This window comes from Coregonus lavaretus (assembly GCF_964263955.1).
Source record: "Coregonus lavaretus genome assembly, chromosome: 12".
Taxonomy (NCBI): domain Eukaryota; kingdom Metazoa; phylum Chordata; class Actinopteri; order Salmoniformes; family Salmonidae; genus Coregonus; species Coregonus lavaretus.
This window is the reverse complement of record NC_139999.1, coordinates 54,622,906-54,639,790: the sequence shown is the minus strand read 5'-3', so window position 1 is coordinate 54,639,790 and position 16,885 is coordinate 54,622,906. Positions and strand designations below refer to the sequence as shown.

At 44.0% G+C, this 16,885-nt stretch overlaps 1 protein-coding gene across 1 annotated transcript in view; it reads left to right on the top strand.

Annotated features, from left to right (window-relative positions):
* Positions 1-14,037, top strand: part of LOC311138888 (mRNA (2'-O-methyladenosine-N(6)-)-methyltransferase-like) — a gene marked incomplete at both ends in the record, with an annotated part of 31,423 nt that extends 17,386 nt beyond the window's left edge. Inside the window, 6 exons of the mRNA XM_084173679.1 lie at positions 606-775; positions 2,339-2,425; positions 2,672-2,856; positions 4,155-4,248; positions 8,188-8,363; positions 13,683-14,037. Of these exons, the coding sequence (XP_084029805.1) occupies positions 606-775; positions 2,339-2,425; positions 2,672-2,856; positions 4,155-4,248; positions 8,188-8,363; positions 13,683-14,037 (1,067 nt within the window). The remainder of the gene's footprint in view (positions 1-605; positions 776-2,338; positions 2,426-2,671; positions 2,857-4,154; positions 4,249-8,187; positions 8,364-13,682) is intronic.
* Between the last annotated feature and the right edge of the window lie 2,848 nt (positions 14,038-16,885).

Sequence of the window (16,885 nt, the reverse complement as noted above, 5' to 3'; positions counted from 1 at the left end):
TCGCCAGATCCTCTCAAGCTCTGTCAGGTTGTATGGGGAAATTTTTTGGTATCTGTGCCTCAACACAATCCTGTCTCAGAGCTCTACAGACAATTCCTTCGACCTCATGGCTTGGTTTTTGCTCTGACATGCACTGTCAACTGTGGGACCTTATATAGACAGGTGTGTGCCTTTTCAAATCATGTCCAATCAATTGAATTTACCACAGGTGGACTCCAATCAAGTTGTAGAAACAGCTCAAGGATGATCAATGGAAACCAAGATGCACCTGAGCTCAATTTCGAGTCTCATAGCAAAGGGTCTGAATACTTTGTAAATAAGGTATTTCGAATAATTTTGAAAGGAAAATATGCACATCCCTAATTATCTATTTATTTTTGGTGCACAACCATATAAATATATTGAGTCTGAATGGGAATGTCTGTTCTAGTCGTTCTATATCAGTGCCCAACATTTTGTTACTTGAATATCCAAAATTCTGTTGATATTGTGGTTTTACTCTGAATTGAAGCAATTCTCAATATCCATGGTGGACTAGTGTTTTCATGTTTTTTTCTTACTTACTTACTTTTGTTTTACTGTTATTTTTGTTTTTCCCCTCTCAGACCCAGAGGCAGCCGAGGTGCAGGGCAGGCTGGTGTACTGCTACCCCGTCCGGCTGGCCCTGCCCTCGCCGACCCAGCCCCGCGTGGAGCTGCACTTTGAGAACGACATCGCCTGCTTACGCTACAAGGGAGAGATGGTCAAGGTCAACCGTGGCTACTTCGCCAAGCTGGTGAGGAATATGTTGTAGCAAAGATATTATGTGTAGTATAGTATTAAAAGTACCAAAGTGCCTTCGGAAAGTATTCGGACCCCTTGACTTTTTCAACATTTTGTTACGTTACAGCCTTATTCTAAAATGGATTAAAACAAATAAAAAATCCTCAGCAATCTACACACAATACCCCATAATGAAAAAGCAAAAACAGGTTTGTAGATTTGTTTGCAAATTTATAACAAATAAAAAAACAGAAATACCTTATTTACATAAGTATTCAGACTCTTTGCAAAGAGACTCAAAATTGAGCTCAGGTGCATCCTGTTTCCATTGAAAATACTTGATGTTTCTACAACTTAATTGGAGTCCACCTGTGGTAAATCCAATTGATTGGACATGATTTGGAAAGGCACACACCTGTCTATATAAGGTCCCACAGTTGACAGTGCATGTCAGAGCAAAAACCAAGCCATGAGGTCGAAGGAATTGTCTGTAGAGCTCTGAGACAGGATTGTGTTGAGGCACAGATCTGGGGAAGGGTACCAAAACATTTCTGCAGCATTGAAGGTCCCCAAGAACACAGTGGCCTCCATCATTCTTAAATGGAAGAAGTTTGGAACCACCAAGACTCTTCCTAGAGCTGGCCGCCCAGCCAAACTGAGCAATCGGGGGAGAAGGGCCTTGGTAGGGAGGTGACCAAGAACCCGATGGTCACTGACAGAGCTCTAGAGTTCCTCTGTGGAGATGGGAGAATCTTCCAGAAGAACAACCATCTCTGCAGCACTCTACCAATCAGGCCTTTATGGTAGAGTGGTCAGACGGAAGCCACTCCTCAGTAAAAGGCACATGACAGCTCGCTTGGAGTTTGCCAAAAGGCACCTAAGACCATGAGAAACAAGATTCTCTGGTCTAATGAAACCAAGATGGAACTCTTTAGGCTGAATGCCAGGCGTCACGTATGGAGGAAACCTTGCACCATCCCTACGGTGATGCATGGTGGTAGCAGCATCATGCTGTGGGGATGTTTTTCAGCGGCAGGGACTGGGAGACTAGTCAGGATCGAGGCAAAGATGAACGGAGCAAAGTACAGAGAGATCCTTGATGAAAACCTGCTCCAGAGTGCTCAGGACCTCAGACTGGGGCGAAGGTTCACCTTCCAACAGGACAACCACCCTAAGCACACAGCCAAGACAACGCAGGAGTGGCTTCGGGACAAGTCTCTGAATGTCCTTGAGTGGCCCTGCCAGAGCCCGGACACGAACCCGATCGAACATCTTTGGAGAGACCTGAAAATAGCTGTGCAGCAATGCTCCCCATCCAACCTGACAGAGCTTGAGCGGATCTGCAGAGACGAATGGGAGAAACTCTCCAAATATATGGATATGGCAATGGTTCTGAGTGCATGACATTGACGTTAAGTATACACACACACACCATTTTTAGGTGCGTTGATACTTGCACAGTTTGAGTTGTTTGAGAAACTGCCGGGAACTAATCCTGGAAGGTGTGGTTGATATAATTGACTAGCATCGCCTCTGGGCACATGCTCTCTGCTAAAATACTCACCCCTCTATCCAGGAGCTCTTATACCGATACAGCTGCATCGACGATCCCAGGTTCGAAAAGTTCCTGTCACGAATATGGTGCCTTATCAAGAGATACCAGGTAAATCGGACTTCCTAACCCCCCCCCCCCCCCCCCATTCTATTTTTCTTTAAAGCTTTTCCTCTATTTTCACTGCCAAAGTAGTATTATTGATATGAAGCTATCTGTTGGGAGGCAATGCTCTTATAGTCCATCATCCCCTCCAACTTCTTGTTGCTCTTTCTCCTTTTCACTTCATCTTTTCTGTTGTTTGTTGTGCTGATGTCATCGTTTATTGTGCTAATTATGTCACTGTTTGTTGTGCAGGTGATGTTTGGCGCCGGGGTGAATGAGGGGATGGGCTTACAGGGGGCCCTTCCTGTGCCTGTCTTCGAGGCACTCAACAAGCAGTTTGGGGTGAGCTTTGAGTGTTTCGCCTCGCCGCTCAACTCCTACTTCAAGCAGTTCTGCTCGGCTTTCCCTGACACCGATGGCTTCTTTGGATCAAGGGGGTAGGTTTTTTAAAATAAATGTTTTTATGGTTTACTTCTCATCCCAAACAATACGTCATTATATGTGGTCTACCCCAGTGTTTCTCAACCTCCAGTACATGGTGCTGCACCGGTACGTGGCATGTTGCTGACCATTTCCAGAGAGTCTAATCCGGTCAGATTTACAATGCTTGTTTCAATGTAAGGTCCCTGACACTATAGCATGCCGGTCCTTGACACAAAAAAGGGTTGAGAAACACTGGTCTACCCCATCTCAACTAAACAGAGACCACCGAGGCATGGTCCGTGTACTTTTTAGTCATTTGTTAACCTCTTAACGATCGGACCCTCTTTTTCAATTTTCGCCTAAAATGAGATACCCAAATCTAACTGCCTGTAGCTCAGGACCTGAAGCAAGGATATGCAAATTCTTGATACCATTTGAAAGGAAGCACTTTGAAGTTTGTGGAAATGTGAAATTAATGTAGGAGAATATATCACATTAGATCTGGTAAAAGATAATACAAACAAAACAACATGCGTTTTTTTGAAATGCAAGAGCAAGGCCACAATATAATAATGCAGTTAAATGCAATTTAGATGTTGGCCACTAGATGGCAGCAGTGTGTGCAAAGTTTCAGATTTTTTGTATCAAGTCTGCCCAAATGTGCCGAATTGGTCAATTGATACATTTTCAAGTACATAACTATAGAGAACATGCAAACATGATATGGTAATGCAAAATGTAAGTTTACACACTCCCAGGAATGTCATACATGATGGATCATTAGCTTATACACTAACTTTCACACATCTAGATGGTCGGGCGGGGTGGGTGTGGTGCAAGAGACAGCAGGGGTTCAAACTGTAGAACCCAGTTCATACATTTGAATATAAAAATTGATTTTATCAAACAAAACTATGCTACATTTTTATCTCTGGGACCCTTAGGATAACAAATCAGAGCAAGATAACTGAATGTAAGTACATTATTTACCTTCAGAGGTGAATGTATCAAACCAGTTGCCGTGCTTAGTTTTTTGTTGTTGTTTACTCTCTTCAAACAATAGCATGGTATTTCTTCACTGTAATAGCTACTGTAAATTGGACAGTGCAGTTAGATTAACAAGAATTTAAGCTTTCTGCCCGTATAAGACATGTCCATGTCCTGGAAAGTTTGCTGTTACTTACAACAGTCAAGCTAATCACATTAGCGCACTTTAGCTCAACCGTCCCGTATACGGGACACCGATCCCGTAGAGGTTAATCTATGGGTTTCTAGTTTGACCCTGTTCTAAAATGTTCTCTTTGCCTCCAAGGCCTTTCCTGAACTTCTCACCGGCCAGTGGCTCCTTTGAGGCCAACCCTCCCTTCTGTGAGGAGCTGATGGATGCCATGGTGACACACTTTGAGGTGCTCCTCCTTAGTTATTTTTTCTTGATCACTAGTTGAAAAGATGGCGCCTTGCTGGATGGCCGCCATTTTGCAATCTCCGACTCAACATTGCTATTTTGTGATTATTTTATTTTATTTTATTTTACTTAATTTTCTCGAAATGTATCCGCTATCATTTCTTACATCCGACAATAACTTTTGAACATCTGATCGGCAGTTACTTATCTCAATTCCCGCTTCAACTTCGACTCATCTGCCCTGGAATCTTTCTGTAAATCTGACCCAATTTTCGGGCTACCCAAGAGGAAATGCCGACGTTACAGAGGCAAGAGAAGGGGATCCTGGCGAGATTAAGCTGAAGGGAGAACCGACCACCTCTTCCCTACATTCTACTGGCCAATGTACAGTTACTTGATAATAAGATGGATGACCTCCGATAGCAGCTTTGCTACCAACGGGACTCTCAAAATTGCAATATTCTCAGCTTCTCTGAAACATGGCTCTCAGACAAGATATTCTCCATTCACCGTGCCGACATGACAGTGAAGTTGTGGAAATCGAGGGAGGAAGGGGTTTGCCTCTTCATAAACAACAAATGGTGTGCTGACTTGAGCGCAGTAGAAGTGTTGACCCATTGTTCACTCGTCTTGGAATACCTGATGGTCAAATGCCGACCCTTTTACCTCCTGAGGGAGTTTTCAGCTATTATCGTGACTTTTGTATACATTCCACCTCAGGACAAGAAAAATAACACGCTGGCACTTAACGAACTGTACTAGGCTATAGCCAAGCAGGAAAACTGACATCCATACATTTACAAGCAGAAGTTCAAACAGGAATTACCATTGACTTGCTCTGTTGAGAAAATGGTCTCCAGAATCAGAGATGATGCTACAGGACTGCTTTGCTAGCGCTGACTGGAATATGTTTCGGGACTCCGCCGATAACATCGACGAGCTAACCACCTCCGTCACAGACTTCATTAGGAAATGCATCGGTGATGTTGTCCCCACAGTTAAGGTTCGCTGCTTCCCCAATCAAAATCCCTGGATTAACACTGAGGTTGGCACTAAACTAAAGGATAGGGCTACCGCAAACAACCATGAGGCTACGGCTGAGGACATGAAAAAGTACAAGCAGTCCCACTATGACCTCCGCAGAGTCATCAAACGAGCAAAAGGACAATATATGAATAAGGTGTCATGTTACACAGGCTCCGACGCCCGCTGCATGTGGCAGGGGCTACAGTCCATTACAGATTGCGAAGGAAGACCCAGCCATGATTTCCCCAATGATGCCTCACTACCAGACGAACTCAATGCATTTTATGCACGCTTTGACAATAACAACATCGTGCCGGGTGTGAGGGCTGCCACCAACACAGAAGATTGGGTGATCTCGCTCGCAGAGGCCGATGTAAGTAGTCTTTAATCAGGTCAATACCTGCAAGGCCGCGGGGCCCGATGGTATTCCAGGGCACGTTCTCAGAGCAGAACAACTGGCAGGTATATTCACGGTAATTTTAAATCTCTCCTTGTCCCCGTCTGAGATTCTTTTAAGATTACCACCATCATTCCTGTTCCCAAGAACTCTAATTCTTCATGCCACAATGACTACCACCCTGTAGCACTCACATCAGTAATCATGAAGTGCTTTGAGAGTCTGGTTATGGCACATATCAACTCCATCATCCCAGAACCCCTAAACCCACTGCAATTTGCATACCGCCCCAACGGATCCATAGATGACGCAATCTCAATTGCACTCCACTGCCCTCACCCACCTAGATAAGAGGAATACCTATGTGAGAATGCTGTTCATTGACTACAGCTCAGCGTTCAACACCATTTTCCCCTCCAAGCTCGTCACCAAGCTTAGGACCCTGGGAATGAACAACCCCCTCTGCAGCTGGGTCCTGGACTTCCTGACGGGCCGACCCCAGGTGTGAGGGTAGAAACATCACCTCTGCCTCGTTGACCCTCAACACAGGGGCTCCACAGGGGTGTGTGCTTAGTCCCCTCCTGTACTCCCTGTTCACCCACGACTGCGTGACCACGCACAACTCCAACACCATCACCATCATCAAGTTTGCTGACGACACAACTGCGGTAGCCTGATCACCAGCGACGATGAGACAGCCTACAGGGAGGAGGTTAGTGACCTGGCAGTGTGGGGCCGGAAACAACAACCTCTCCCTCAACATCAGTAAGACCAAGGAGCTGATCGTGGACTACAGGGAGGGGGGCGGTGCGGGGGGAGCACGCTTCTACCACATCGACTGGACTGCAGTGGAGCAGGTCGAGAGCTTCAAGTTCCTTGGAGTCCAAATCACTAAGAACTTAAAATGGCCCACACACGCACAGTCAACCCCCTCAGGAGGTTGAAAAGGTTTGGCATGGGCCCTCAAATCCTTAAAAAGTTATACAGTTGTACCATCTTGACTGGCTGCATCACTGCTTGGTATGGCAATAGCACCGCCCTTCGATCGCATGGTTCTACAGAGGGTGGTGAGGATAGCCCAGTACATCACTGGGGCTGAGCTCCCTGCCATCCAGGACCTCTATATCAGGCGGTGTGAAAGGAAGGCCCGGAAAATTGTTAGACTCCAACCACCCAAGCCATAGACTGTTCTCTCTGCTTCCGCACGGCAAGCGGTACTGATGCATCAAGTCTGACACCAACAGGTTCCTGAACAGCTTCTATCCCCATGCCATAACATTGCTAAATAGCTAACAAAATGGCTACACGGGCTATCTGAGTTTACCTTTTTGTATTTTATTCTTATTTTTGCGCTGTCTCTATGCACACTCACAGGGCCTTACACACTACACACACTGATACTCCAACACACATACAAACACTCCATCATTTGTTCACAGACACATAATATGCACATATATTTATACTGACTCTACACACACCCACTCACATGCAATAATCATATACGCTGCTAGTACTCTGTTTATCTTATAAATGCAACATGTAAAGTGTTGGTCCCATGTTTCATGAGCTGAAATAAAAGATCCCTGAAATTTTCCATATGCACAGAAATATAATTGATCTCAAATTTTGGGCACAAATTTGTTTACATCCCTGTTAGTGAGCTTTTCTCCTTTGCCAAGATAATCCATCCACCTGACAGGTGTGGCATATCAAGAAGCTGATTAAACAGCATGATCATTACACAGGTGCACCTTGTGCTGGGGACAATAAGGCCACTCTAAAATGTGCAGTTTTGTCACACAACACAATGCCACAGATGTTTCAAGTTTTGAGGGAACATGCAGTTGGCATGCTGACTGCAGGAATGTCCACCAGAGCAGTTGCCAGAGAATGTAATGTTAATTTATCTACCATATGCCGCCTCGTTTAAGAGAATTTGGCAGTACGTCCAACCAGCCTCACAACCGCAGACCACATTTAACCACGCCAGCCCAGGACCTCCACATCCGGCTTCTTCACCTGCGGGATCGTCTGAGACCAGCCACCCGGACAACTGATGAAACTGTGGGTTTGCAAAACTGAAGAATCTCTGCACAAACTCTCAGAAACCGTCTCAGGGAAGCTCTTCTGCATGCTCGTCGTCTCCACCAGGGTGTTGACCTGACTTTATCGTGTTCTTATTTTTATATCTAGTGTGTTTTTGTTCTACCTTGTTATATTTAGTATTACATTGTTATTGAATACTGCATTGTTGGAGTTAGCGCTAGCAAGAAAGGCATTTCACTGTGCTTTTGCATGTGACATTAGAACTTGAAACCCATTTAAAGTGAACATTCACCCCTCAATCAAAGTTTGTTCAATGTGTTGATACTTCAAAAGTAGTCCATAAACCACACCATCTGTTTAGATCCCACTGTATGTACTAGGAGAAAATCTGCAGGACTTCAATTTTGAACTGTTCCCTTTTTGAATTCCAGGGAAAGTTTTGATTGAGTAATGTACTATGCCCTGTAGGAACTACTGGAGAAGTCCAGTGAGCCCCTGTCCTTCATCATCTTCGTCCCGGAGTGGCGAGATCCACTAACCCCAGCCCTCAACCGCATGGAGACCAGCGCCTTCCGCCGCCACCAGATGTCGCTGCCCGCCTTCGAGCACGAGTACCGCAGCGGCTCGCAGCACATCTGCAAGAAGTGAGTGTGTCCAACGCCGCAGAGTCACTTCCATTGTTCTGACTAGGGTTGTCAAGATAACAGTATCGTGATACTTATAAGTATCATGGCAAAGAAACAAAACATGAAGCAGACTTAATTTCTTGATGAAAACCATCCTAATGCTGGAAACAAAGTATTGTGTTGTCAGCCAGAGTCACATTTGTTTATTCTTCAACCTATAGCACACAATATTTGACATACACTACCGTTCAAAAGTTTGGGGTCACTTAGAAATGTCCTTGTTTTCAAAAGAAAAGCAATTTTTTTGTCCATTAAAATAACATCAAATTGATCAGAAAGAGTGTAGACATTGTTAATGTTGTAAATGGCTATTTTTTATGTAATATCCACATAGGCGTACAGAGGCCCATTATCAGCAACCATCAGTCCTGTATTCCAATGGCACGTTGCGTTTGCTAATCCAAGTTTATCATTTTAAAAGGCTAATTGATCATTAGAAAACCCTTTTGCAATTATGTTAGCACAGCTGAAAACTGTTGTGCTGATTAAAGAAGCAATAAAACTGGCCTTCTTGAGACTAGTTGAGTATCTGGAGCATCAGCAATTGTGGGTTCGATTACAGGCTCAAAATGGCCAGAAACAAATAACTTTCTTCTGAAACTCGTCAGTCTATTCTTGTTCTGAGAAATGAAGGCTATTCCATGTGAGAAATTGCCAAGAAACTGAAGATCTCGTACAACGCTGTGTACTACTCCCTTCACAGAACAGCTCAAACTGGCTCTAACCAGAATAGAAAGAGGAGTGGGAGGCCCCGGTGCACAACTGAGCAAGAGGACAAATACATTAGTGTCTAGTTTGAGAAACAGACGCCTCACAGGTCCTCAACTGGCAGCTTCATTAAATAGTACCCGCAAAACACCAGTCTAAAACGTCAACTGTGAATAGGCGACTCTGGGATGCTGACCTTCAGAGTTGCAAAGAAAAAGCCATATCTCAGACTGGCCAATAAAAATAAAATATTAAGATGGGCAATAGAACACACACTGGACTTTTTCTTTGCAACTCTGTCTAGAAGGTCAGAATCCCAGAGTCGCCTCTTCACTGTTGATGTTGAGACTGATGTTTTGAGGGTACTATTTAATGAAGCTGCCAGTTGAGGACCTGTGAGGCGTCTGTTTCTCAAACTAGACACTAATGTATTTGTCCTCTTGCTCAGTTGTGCACTGGTGTTTTGCGGGTGAATTCATAAAAAATAAAAAGGAGAACGCCGCACACTGCTGGTCTTGTGATTTTATTATAAGATTTCGACCCTTAGGTCTTCATCAGGCATCCATATCCCAGTCGGGGTGGAAGGTCCTATATATAGGGGCAGCACTCAGTGACATCCCTTCCTGGAACAGGAGGTAAAAATATAAGAGGTTCACAATATCAACAATAAATGTATCAAACTATATGACCATACACAAGGAATGTGAACAATAATTACAGTTTTATATACTGGTACTGTGTGTATACAGTGAGGGGAAAAAAGTATTTGATCCCCTGCTGATTTTGTACGTTTGCCCACTGACAAAGACATTGATCAGTCTATACTTATAATGGTAGGTTTATTTGAACAGTGAGAGACAGAATAACAACAACAAAATGACAAACGCATGTCAACAACCTTCTCACGAAGCTGCTTGGCGATGGTCTTGTAGCCCAATCCAGCCTTGTGTAGGTCTATAATCTTGTCCCTGACATCCTTGGAGAGCTGGGAGGCAATTACTTTTTCACACAGGGGAATTGGGTGTTGCATAACTTTGTTTATGAAATAAATATGTAATTGTTGTGTTATTTGTTCACTTATGTTCCGTTTATCTAATATTAGGTTTTGGTTGAAGATCTGCTAATTCAGTATCACAAATATGCAAAAGTAGAGAAAATTAGAAAGGGGGCAAATACTTTTTCATAGCACTGTGTATGTATGTATGTGTGTATATATATATATATATATATATATATATATATACACACACACAGTGGGGAGAACAAGTATTTGATACACTGCCGATTTTGCAGGTTTTCCTACTTACAAGGCATGTAGAGGTCTGTAATTTTTATCATATGTACACTTCAACTGTGAGAGACGGAATCTAAAACAAAAATCCAGAAAATCACATTGTATGATTTTTAAGTAATTAATTTGCATTTTATTGCATGACATAAGTATTTGATACATCAGAAAAGCAGAACTTAATATTTGGTACAGAAACCTTTGTTTGCAATTACAGAGATCATACATTTCCTGTAGGTCTTGACCAGGTTTGCACACACTGTAGCAGGGATTTTGGCCCACTCCTCCATACAGACCTTCTCCAGATCCTTCAGGTTTCGGGGCTGCCGCTGGGCAATACGGACTTTCAGCTCCCTCCAAAGATGTTCTATTGGGTTCAGGTCTGGAGACTGGCTAGGCCACTCCAGGACCTTGAGATGCTTCTTACGGAGCCACTCCTTAGTTGCCCTGGCTGAGTGTTTCGGGTCATTGTCATGCTGGAAGACCCAGCCACGACCCATCTTCAATGCTCTTACTGAGGGAAGGAGGTTGTTGGCCAAGATCTCGCGATACATGGCCTCATCCATCCTCCCCTCAATATGGTGCAGTCGTCCTGTCCCCTTTGCAGAAAAGCATCCCCAAAGAATGATGTTTCCACCTCCATGCTTCACGGTTGGGATGGTGTTCTTGGGGTTATACTCATCCTTCTTCTTCCTCCAAACACGGCGAGTGGAGTTTAGACCAAAAAGCTATATTTTTGTCTCATTAGACCACATTACCTTCTCCCATTCCTCCTCTGGATCATCCAGATGGTCATTGGCAAACTTCAGACGGGCCTGGACATGCGATGGCTTGAGCAGGGGGACCTTGCGTGCGCTGCAGGATTTTAATCCATGATGGCGTAGTGTGTTACTAATGGTTTTCTTTGAGACTGTGGTCCCAGCTCTCTTCAGGTCATTGACCAGGTCCTGCCGTGTAGTTCTGGGCTGATCCCTCACCTTCCTCATGATCATTGATGCCCCACGAGGTGAGATCTTGCATGGAGCCCCAGACCGAGGGTGATTGACCGTCATCTTGAACTTCTTCCATTTTCTAATAATTGCGCCAACGGTTGTTGCCTTCTCACCAAGCTGTTTGCCTATTGTCCTGTAGCCCATCCCAGCCTTGTGCAGGTCTACAATTTTATCCCTGATGTCCTTACACAGCTCTCTGGTCTTGGCCATTGTGGAGAGGTTGGAGTCGGTTTGATTGAGTGTGTGGACAGGTGTCTTTTATACAGGTAATGAGTTCAAACAGGTGCAGTTAATACAGGTAATGAGTGGAGAACAGGAGGGTTTCTTAAAGAAAAACTAACAGGTCTGTGAGAGCCGGAATTCTTACTGGTTGGTGGTTGGTAGGTGATCAAATACTTATGTATGTATGTATGTATGTATGTATGTGTGTGTGTGTGTGTGTGTGTATATATGTGTGTATATATATATACACACAGTGGAGAGAACAAGTATTTGATACACTGCCGATTTTGCAGGTTTTCCTACTTACAAAGCATGTAGAGGTCTGTAATTTTTATAATAGGTACACTTCAACTGTGGGAGACGGAATCTAAAATAAAAATCAAGAAAATCACGTATGATTTTTAAGTAATTAATTTGCATTTTATTGCTTGACATAAGTATTTGATCACCTACCAACCAGTAAGAATTCCCCCTGAGGGATCTCCTCCCAGACCTGGACTAAAGCATCCGCCAACTCCTGGACAGTCTGTGGTGCAACGTGGCGTTGGTGGATGGAGCGAGACATGATGTCCCAGATGTGCTCAATTGGATTCAGGTCTGGGGAACGGGCGGTCCATAGCATCAATGCCTTCCTCTTGCAGGAACTGCTGACACACTCCAGCCACATGAGGTCTAGCATTGTCTTGCATTAGGAGGAACCCAGGGCCAACCGCACCAGCATATGGTCTCACAAGGGGTCTGAGGATTTCATCTCGGTACCTAATGGCAGTCAGGCTACCTCTGGCGAGCACATGGAGGGCTGTGCGGCCCCCCAAAGAAATGCCACCCCACACCATGACTGACCCACCGCCAAACCGGTCATGCTGGAGGATGTTGCAGGCAGCAGAACGTTCTCCACGGCGTCTCCAGACTCTGTCACGTCTGTCACATGTGCTCAGTGTGAACCTGCTTTCATCTGTGAAGAGCACAGGGCGCCAGTGGCGAATTTGCCAATCTTGGTGTTCTCTGGCAAATGCCAAACGTCCTGCACGGTGTTGGGCTGTAAGCACAACCCCCACCTGTGGACGTCGGGCCCTCATACCACCCTCATGGAGTCTGTTTCTGACCGTTTGAGCAGACACATGCACATTTGTGGCCTGCTGGAGGTCATTTTGCAGGGCTCTGGCAGTGCTCCTCCTGCTCCTCCTTGCACAAAGGCGGAGGTAGCGGTCCTGCTGCTGGGTTGTTGCCCTCCTACGGCCTCCTCCACGTCTCCTAATGTACTGGCTTGTCTCCTGGTAGCGCCTCCATGCTCTGGACACTACGCTGACAGACACAGCAAACCTTCTTGCCACAGCTCGCATTGATGTGCCATCCTGGATGAGCTGCACTACCTGAGCCACTTGTGTGGGTTGTAGACTCCGTCTCATGCTACCACTAGAGTGAAAGCACCGCCAGCATTCAAAAGTGACCAAAACATCAGCCAGGAAGCATAGGAACTGAGAAGTGGTCTGTGGTCACCACCTGCAGAACCATTTCTTTATTGGGGGTGTCTTGCTAATTGCCTATAATTTCCACCTGTTGTCTATTCCATTTGCACAACAGCATGTGACATTTATTGTCAATCAGTGTTGCTTCCTAAGTGGACAGTTTGATTTCACAGAAGTGTGATTGACTTGGAGTTACATTGTGTTGTTTAAGTGTTCCCTTTATTTTTTTGAGCAGTGTATATATATATATACACACACACACCGAAGACATCAAAACTATGAAATAACACATATCGAATCATGTAGTAACCAAAAAAGTGTTAAACAAATCAAAATATATGTTATATTTGAGATTCTTTAAATAGCCACCCTTTGCCTTGATGACAGCTTTGCACACTCTTGGTCTTAAGTCTATGTCCTGTGCTGGGGTAGGTAAATGAGTCACATTTATACGTGAAACTGTATTGTGATAACCTCAGTTCTGATTGCCCAAGTTGCCCTTTCGAAAAGGACGCTCCTGGATGCACCCTGAATAGGACACTAGCGTAGTTGCAGTCTAGTTGGAGTTTAAATGTCTTTCTCTCCGTTTCTTTCTCAGGGAGGAGATGTACTACAAGGCAGTCCAAGGCACGGCGGTCATCTTCCTGCAGAATGCCGCCGGCTTCGCCAAGTGGGAGCCCACGCCGGAGCGCATCCAGGAGCTGCTGGCAGCCTACCAGGTCTCCCAGCGAACCTTGGGCTCCCCAGTCCCCTCATCCACCTCCTCTGCGCCCACTACGCCCTCCCCAGCCAGTGCGGGGGGGTCGGGCAACAAAGACTCTACTGCCGCCAAGACGGCACCTGAGCGATCGGCCAGTTTGGACACATCACCCTCTAGCCAGGAAAACAGCAGTAGTGGTGGTAGTAGTGCTCTGGAAAATACTACGCCACCATCCGAGGCAGCCAGCATTTAAAAGGAGGGGAGGGGACATGGGTGAAAGTAGAGTGCGTTTTAGGGATGGGGGAGGGGGGAGAGGGACTCTACAACTGGTGCTGAGAGAGTGGGGTGTGAGGATTTGGCCCTGGACTGCTCGGGCGCTAGGGTAGCCTACGAAGGAGGGCCTCCCCCCTAAAATCGGTTTACTTTCTCTGCCTCGACTATTTCATATTAGTTCTACTAGGTTTTTATGATTCTGGTCATTATTTACTGTAGTATCTCTCATTGCATTTTATTAATGTAGCTAGTGGTAGCGGTACTAGGATTCCCTTTTCTATCATTGTTGCTGTCGTCGTCAGTCATTTTGGGTAATTCCATTCCTTGTTCATTGGCCTTTTGCTGGCACCCTGGGAATAGGGTGCCATTTGGGACATACATTGTCATCTGCTCCCGGACAGCAGGACTTGGCTGTCAGTTTTGACGTGTGGAATTGAAAAAAAAGTCCTTGGAAAAGTGTTGTTGTTTTGTTTGTCCAAATCCCCTCTATCCCTTACAGAAGGGAGATGTGTCGTTGGGTGATAAGGCAGCTATGTTTCTAAGCCTATAAACAGTTTAGAGGCAATCCTTGTAATAATAAATAAATAATAATATGCCATTTAGCAGACGCTTTTATCCAAAGCGACTTACAGTCATGCGTGCATACATTTTTGTGTATGGGTGGTCCCGGGGATCGAACCCACTACCTTGGCGTTACAAGCGCCGTGCTCTACCAGCTGAGCTACAGAGGACCACATGTCCATTGACCACATGTCCCATGTCCATTGTACATAGGACAGCCATCAGTAAGTTAGAGCAGGGTTTCCCAAGTTCGGTCCTGCTCCCCCCGGGGTGAACGTTTTGGTTTTTGCCCTAGCAGGACATTCAAATAATCAAAGCGTGATGATGAGTTGGATGTTTGAATCAGCTGTGTAGTGCTAGGGCAAAAACCAAAACGTGCACCCAGGGGGGAGCCCAGGACCGAGTTTGGAAAACCCTCAGAGTATTGAATGAGAGAGATTGAGGGCTTTGAAGACATTGCATTTCTTTGTGGACTATTGTTATGCAGTTCACACATACCACAAAGTAGTAGTTCCATATTGGCCAAGTCTCTGCACCGTTTCCATATCTGCACCGTTTCCATATCCGCACCGTTTCCATATCCGCACCGTTTCCATATCTGCATTTTTTTATCGATAAATGCAAATACACAGGCCATTAATACATCTTACAATTGCAATATGTTGTAAACCATTAGTAAGCATTGGCTCGAACAACAGCTGAATTACTATGCCTTTCCCCCTGCGCTGTGTGTAAATCCAAAACAACTGCAAAATGTGTTAAACTGGCTTGTTGAGCAAAATACAGTACGTCCCTTCGCTTATAACCCTATCCACTTCTCTAAAATACGGAAAAGCACTAAATGAAATAATACCTGATGTAAATTATACCCATGTTAAACATAATTTGGGGGAATTCTGTGATTGTGTTCAACCTGGTTGCATTATTTTCACATTGTAGTGCGTGGTATGGCATGAAACATAGAATAGTTATGTTGTTTTTAATCCCTCAATCTCAATTGTATATTTTTATATGTTTACACCAGTATGAGATTAGAACGCATCACTGGGCAGCACAATGAATGTACATTTTTAAAAGGCAAAACAGAAGGTCAACGTTGCGTCCCACATGTCACCATCTTCCCTATGTAGTGCACTACTTTTGACTAGGGCTTATAGGGCTCTGGTCAAAAGTAGTGCACTATGTAGGGAATAGGGTGCCATTAGGGACACCGTCAAAGCGACTCGCCTCAGTCATCTAGCCGAGAGAATAAATGTATAAAAATTTGAGAAGTTACAAATGTTTATTGTACAATTCCTTCATTATATGACTAATTGTCTCTGTCCTTGTAAACTATGATCATCACGCACTACTATGCCATCTCAGCATAAAGTCTTATCTATAGTCTGAATGCTTGTACAATGAGTTTAGGCATAAGTTTCTTACTAGATATCATCACTTGCCTTTGCCCCATTTGTATATACTTAGGATTGAGGTTTTTATAGATAACTAATTAGGCATGGGGCTGGAGGATAAGGCAAGGTTATGTTTATGCTGTTGCAAATGTATGATGGTTGTCTTGCTCTTTGAACATAATACTTACTACAGGAAGTTTGGCATCGCGCCCAACAACCTGGAGACAAACTCTAGCCATTCGTTCTTCGTCATTTGAGCATTGATCACCAGTCACATACCCTGATCCTAGTATGTTTCTGTCACCAGCAAAACAAAGTGTAGATATTGTACAGAAAATTGGTATGAAGTACGTGTTATTTTTCTCTATGCTACACAATTGTATTGAACTCTAATAGCAAAAATAATAATTGTATGTTGTCTGTTTATCCATGATTTTTTTATTTGAGTTAATTTAACATAATTTAAGATAAATCTGTTTATGTATTATACAGTTTATTACATAGAAATTGTTTTAAACTAAACCAAAGTGTTATTAAAAGAAATAAATATATATTGTATGTAAAAGTAGACGTGTGTATAATTGCATTAGTAATGCTTAAGGTGTAACCAGCAAAATTACTACTTGAGTTTATTTTTATAATTCTATTTTTTTGTTCTGGTAAGAGCAGATTTTATGTTTGGAATTTATTTTGCATGACACTTTTGACACTTAAATCATAACAAATATATTTGTATTCTTAAATCTGTTCATAGATTTTTTACATAAAGGATGAGTATGAATACATTCATTTATCCCTATCGGTTTACCCTTATGGTCATTTATTGTCTGTAGATCGTCTGTAATACCATAAATGTTTTTCTCAATGTGATTC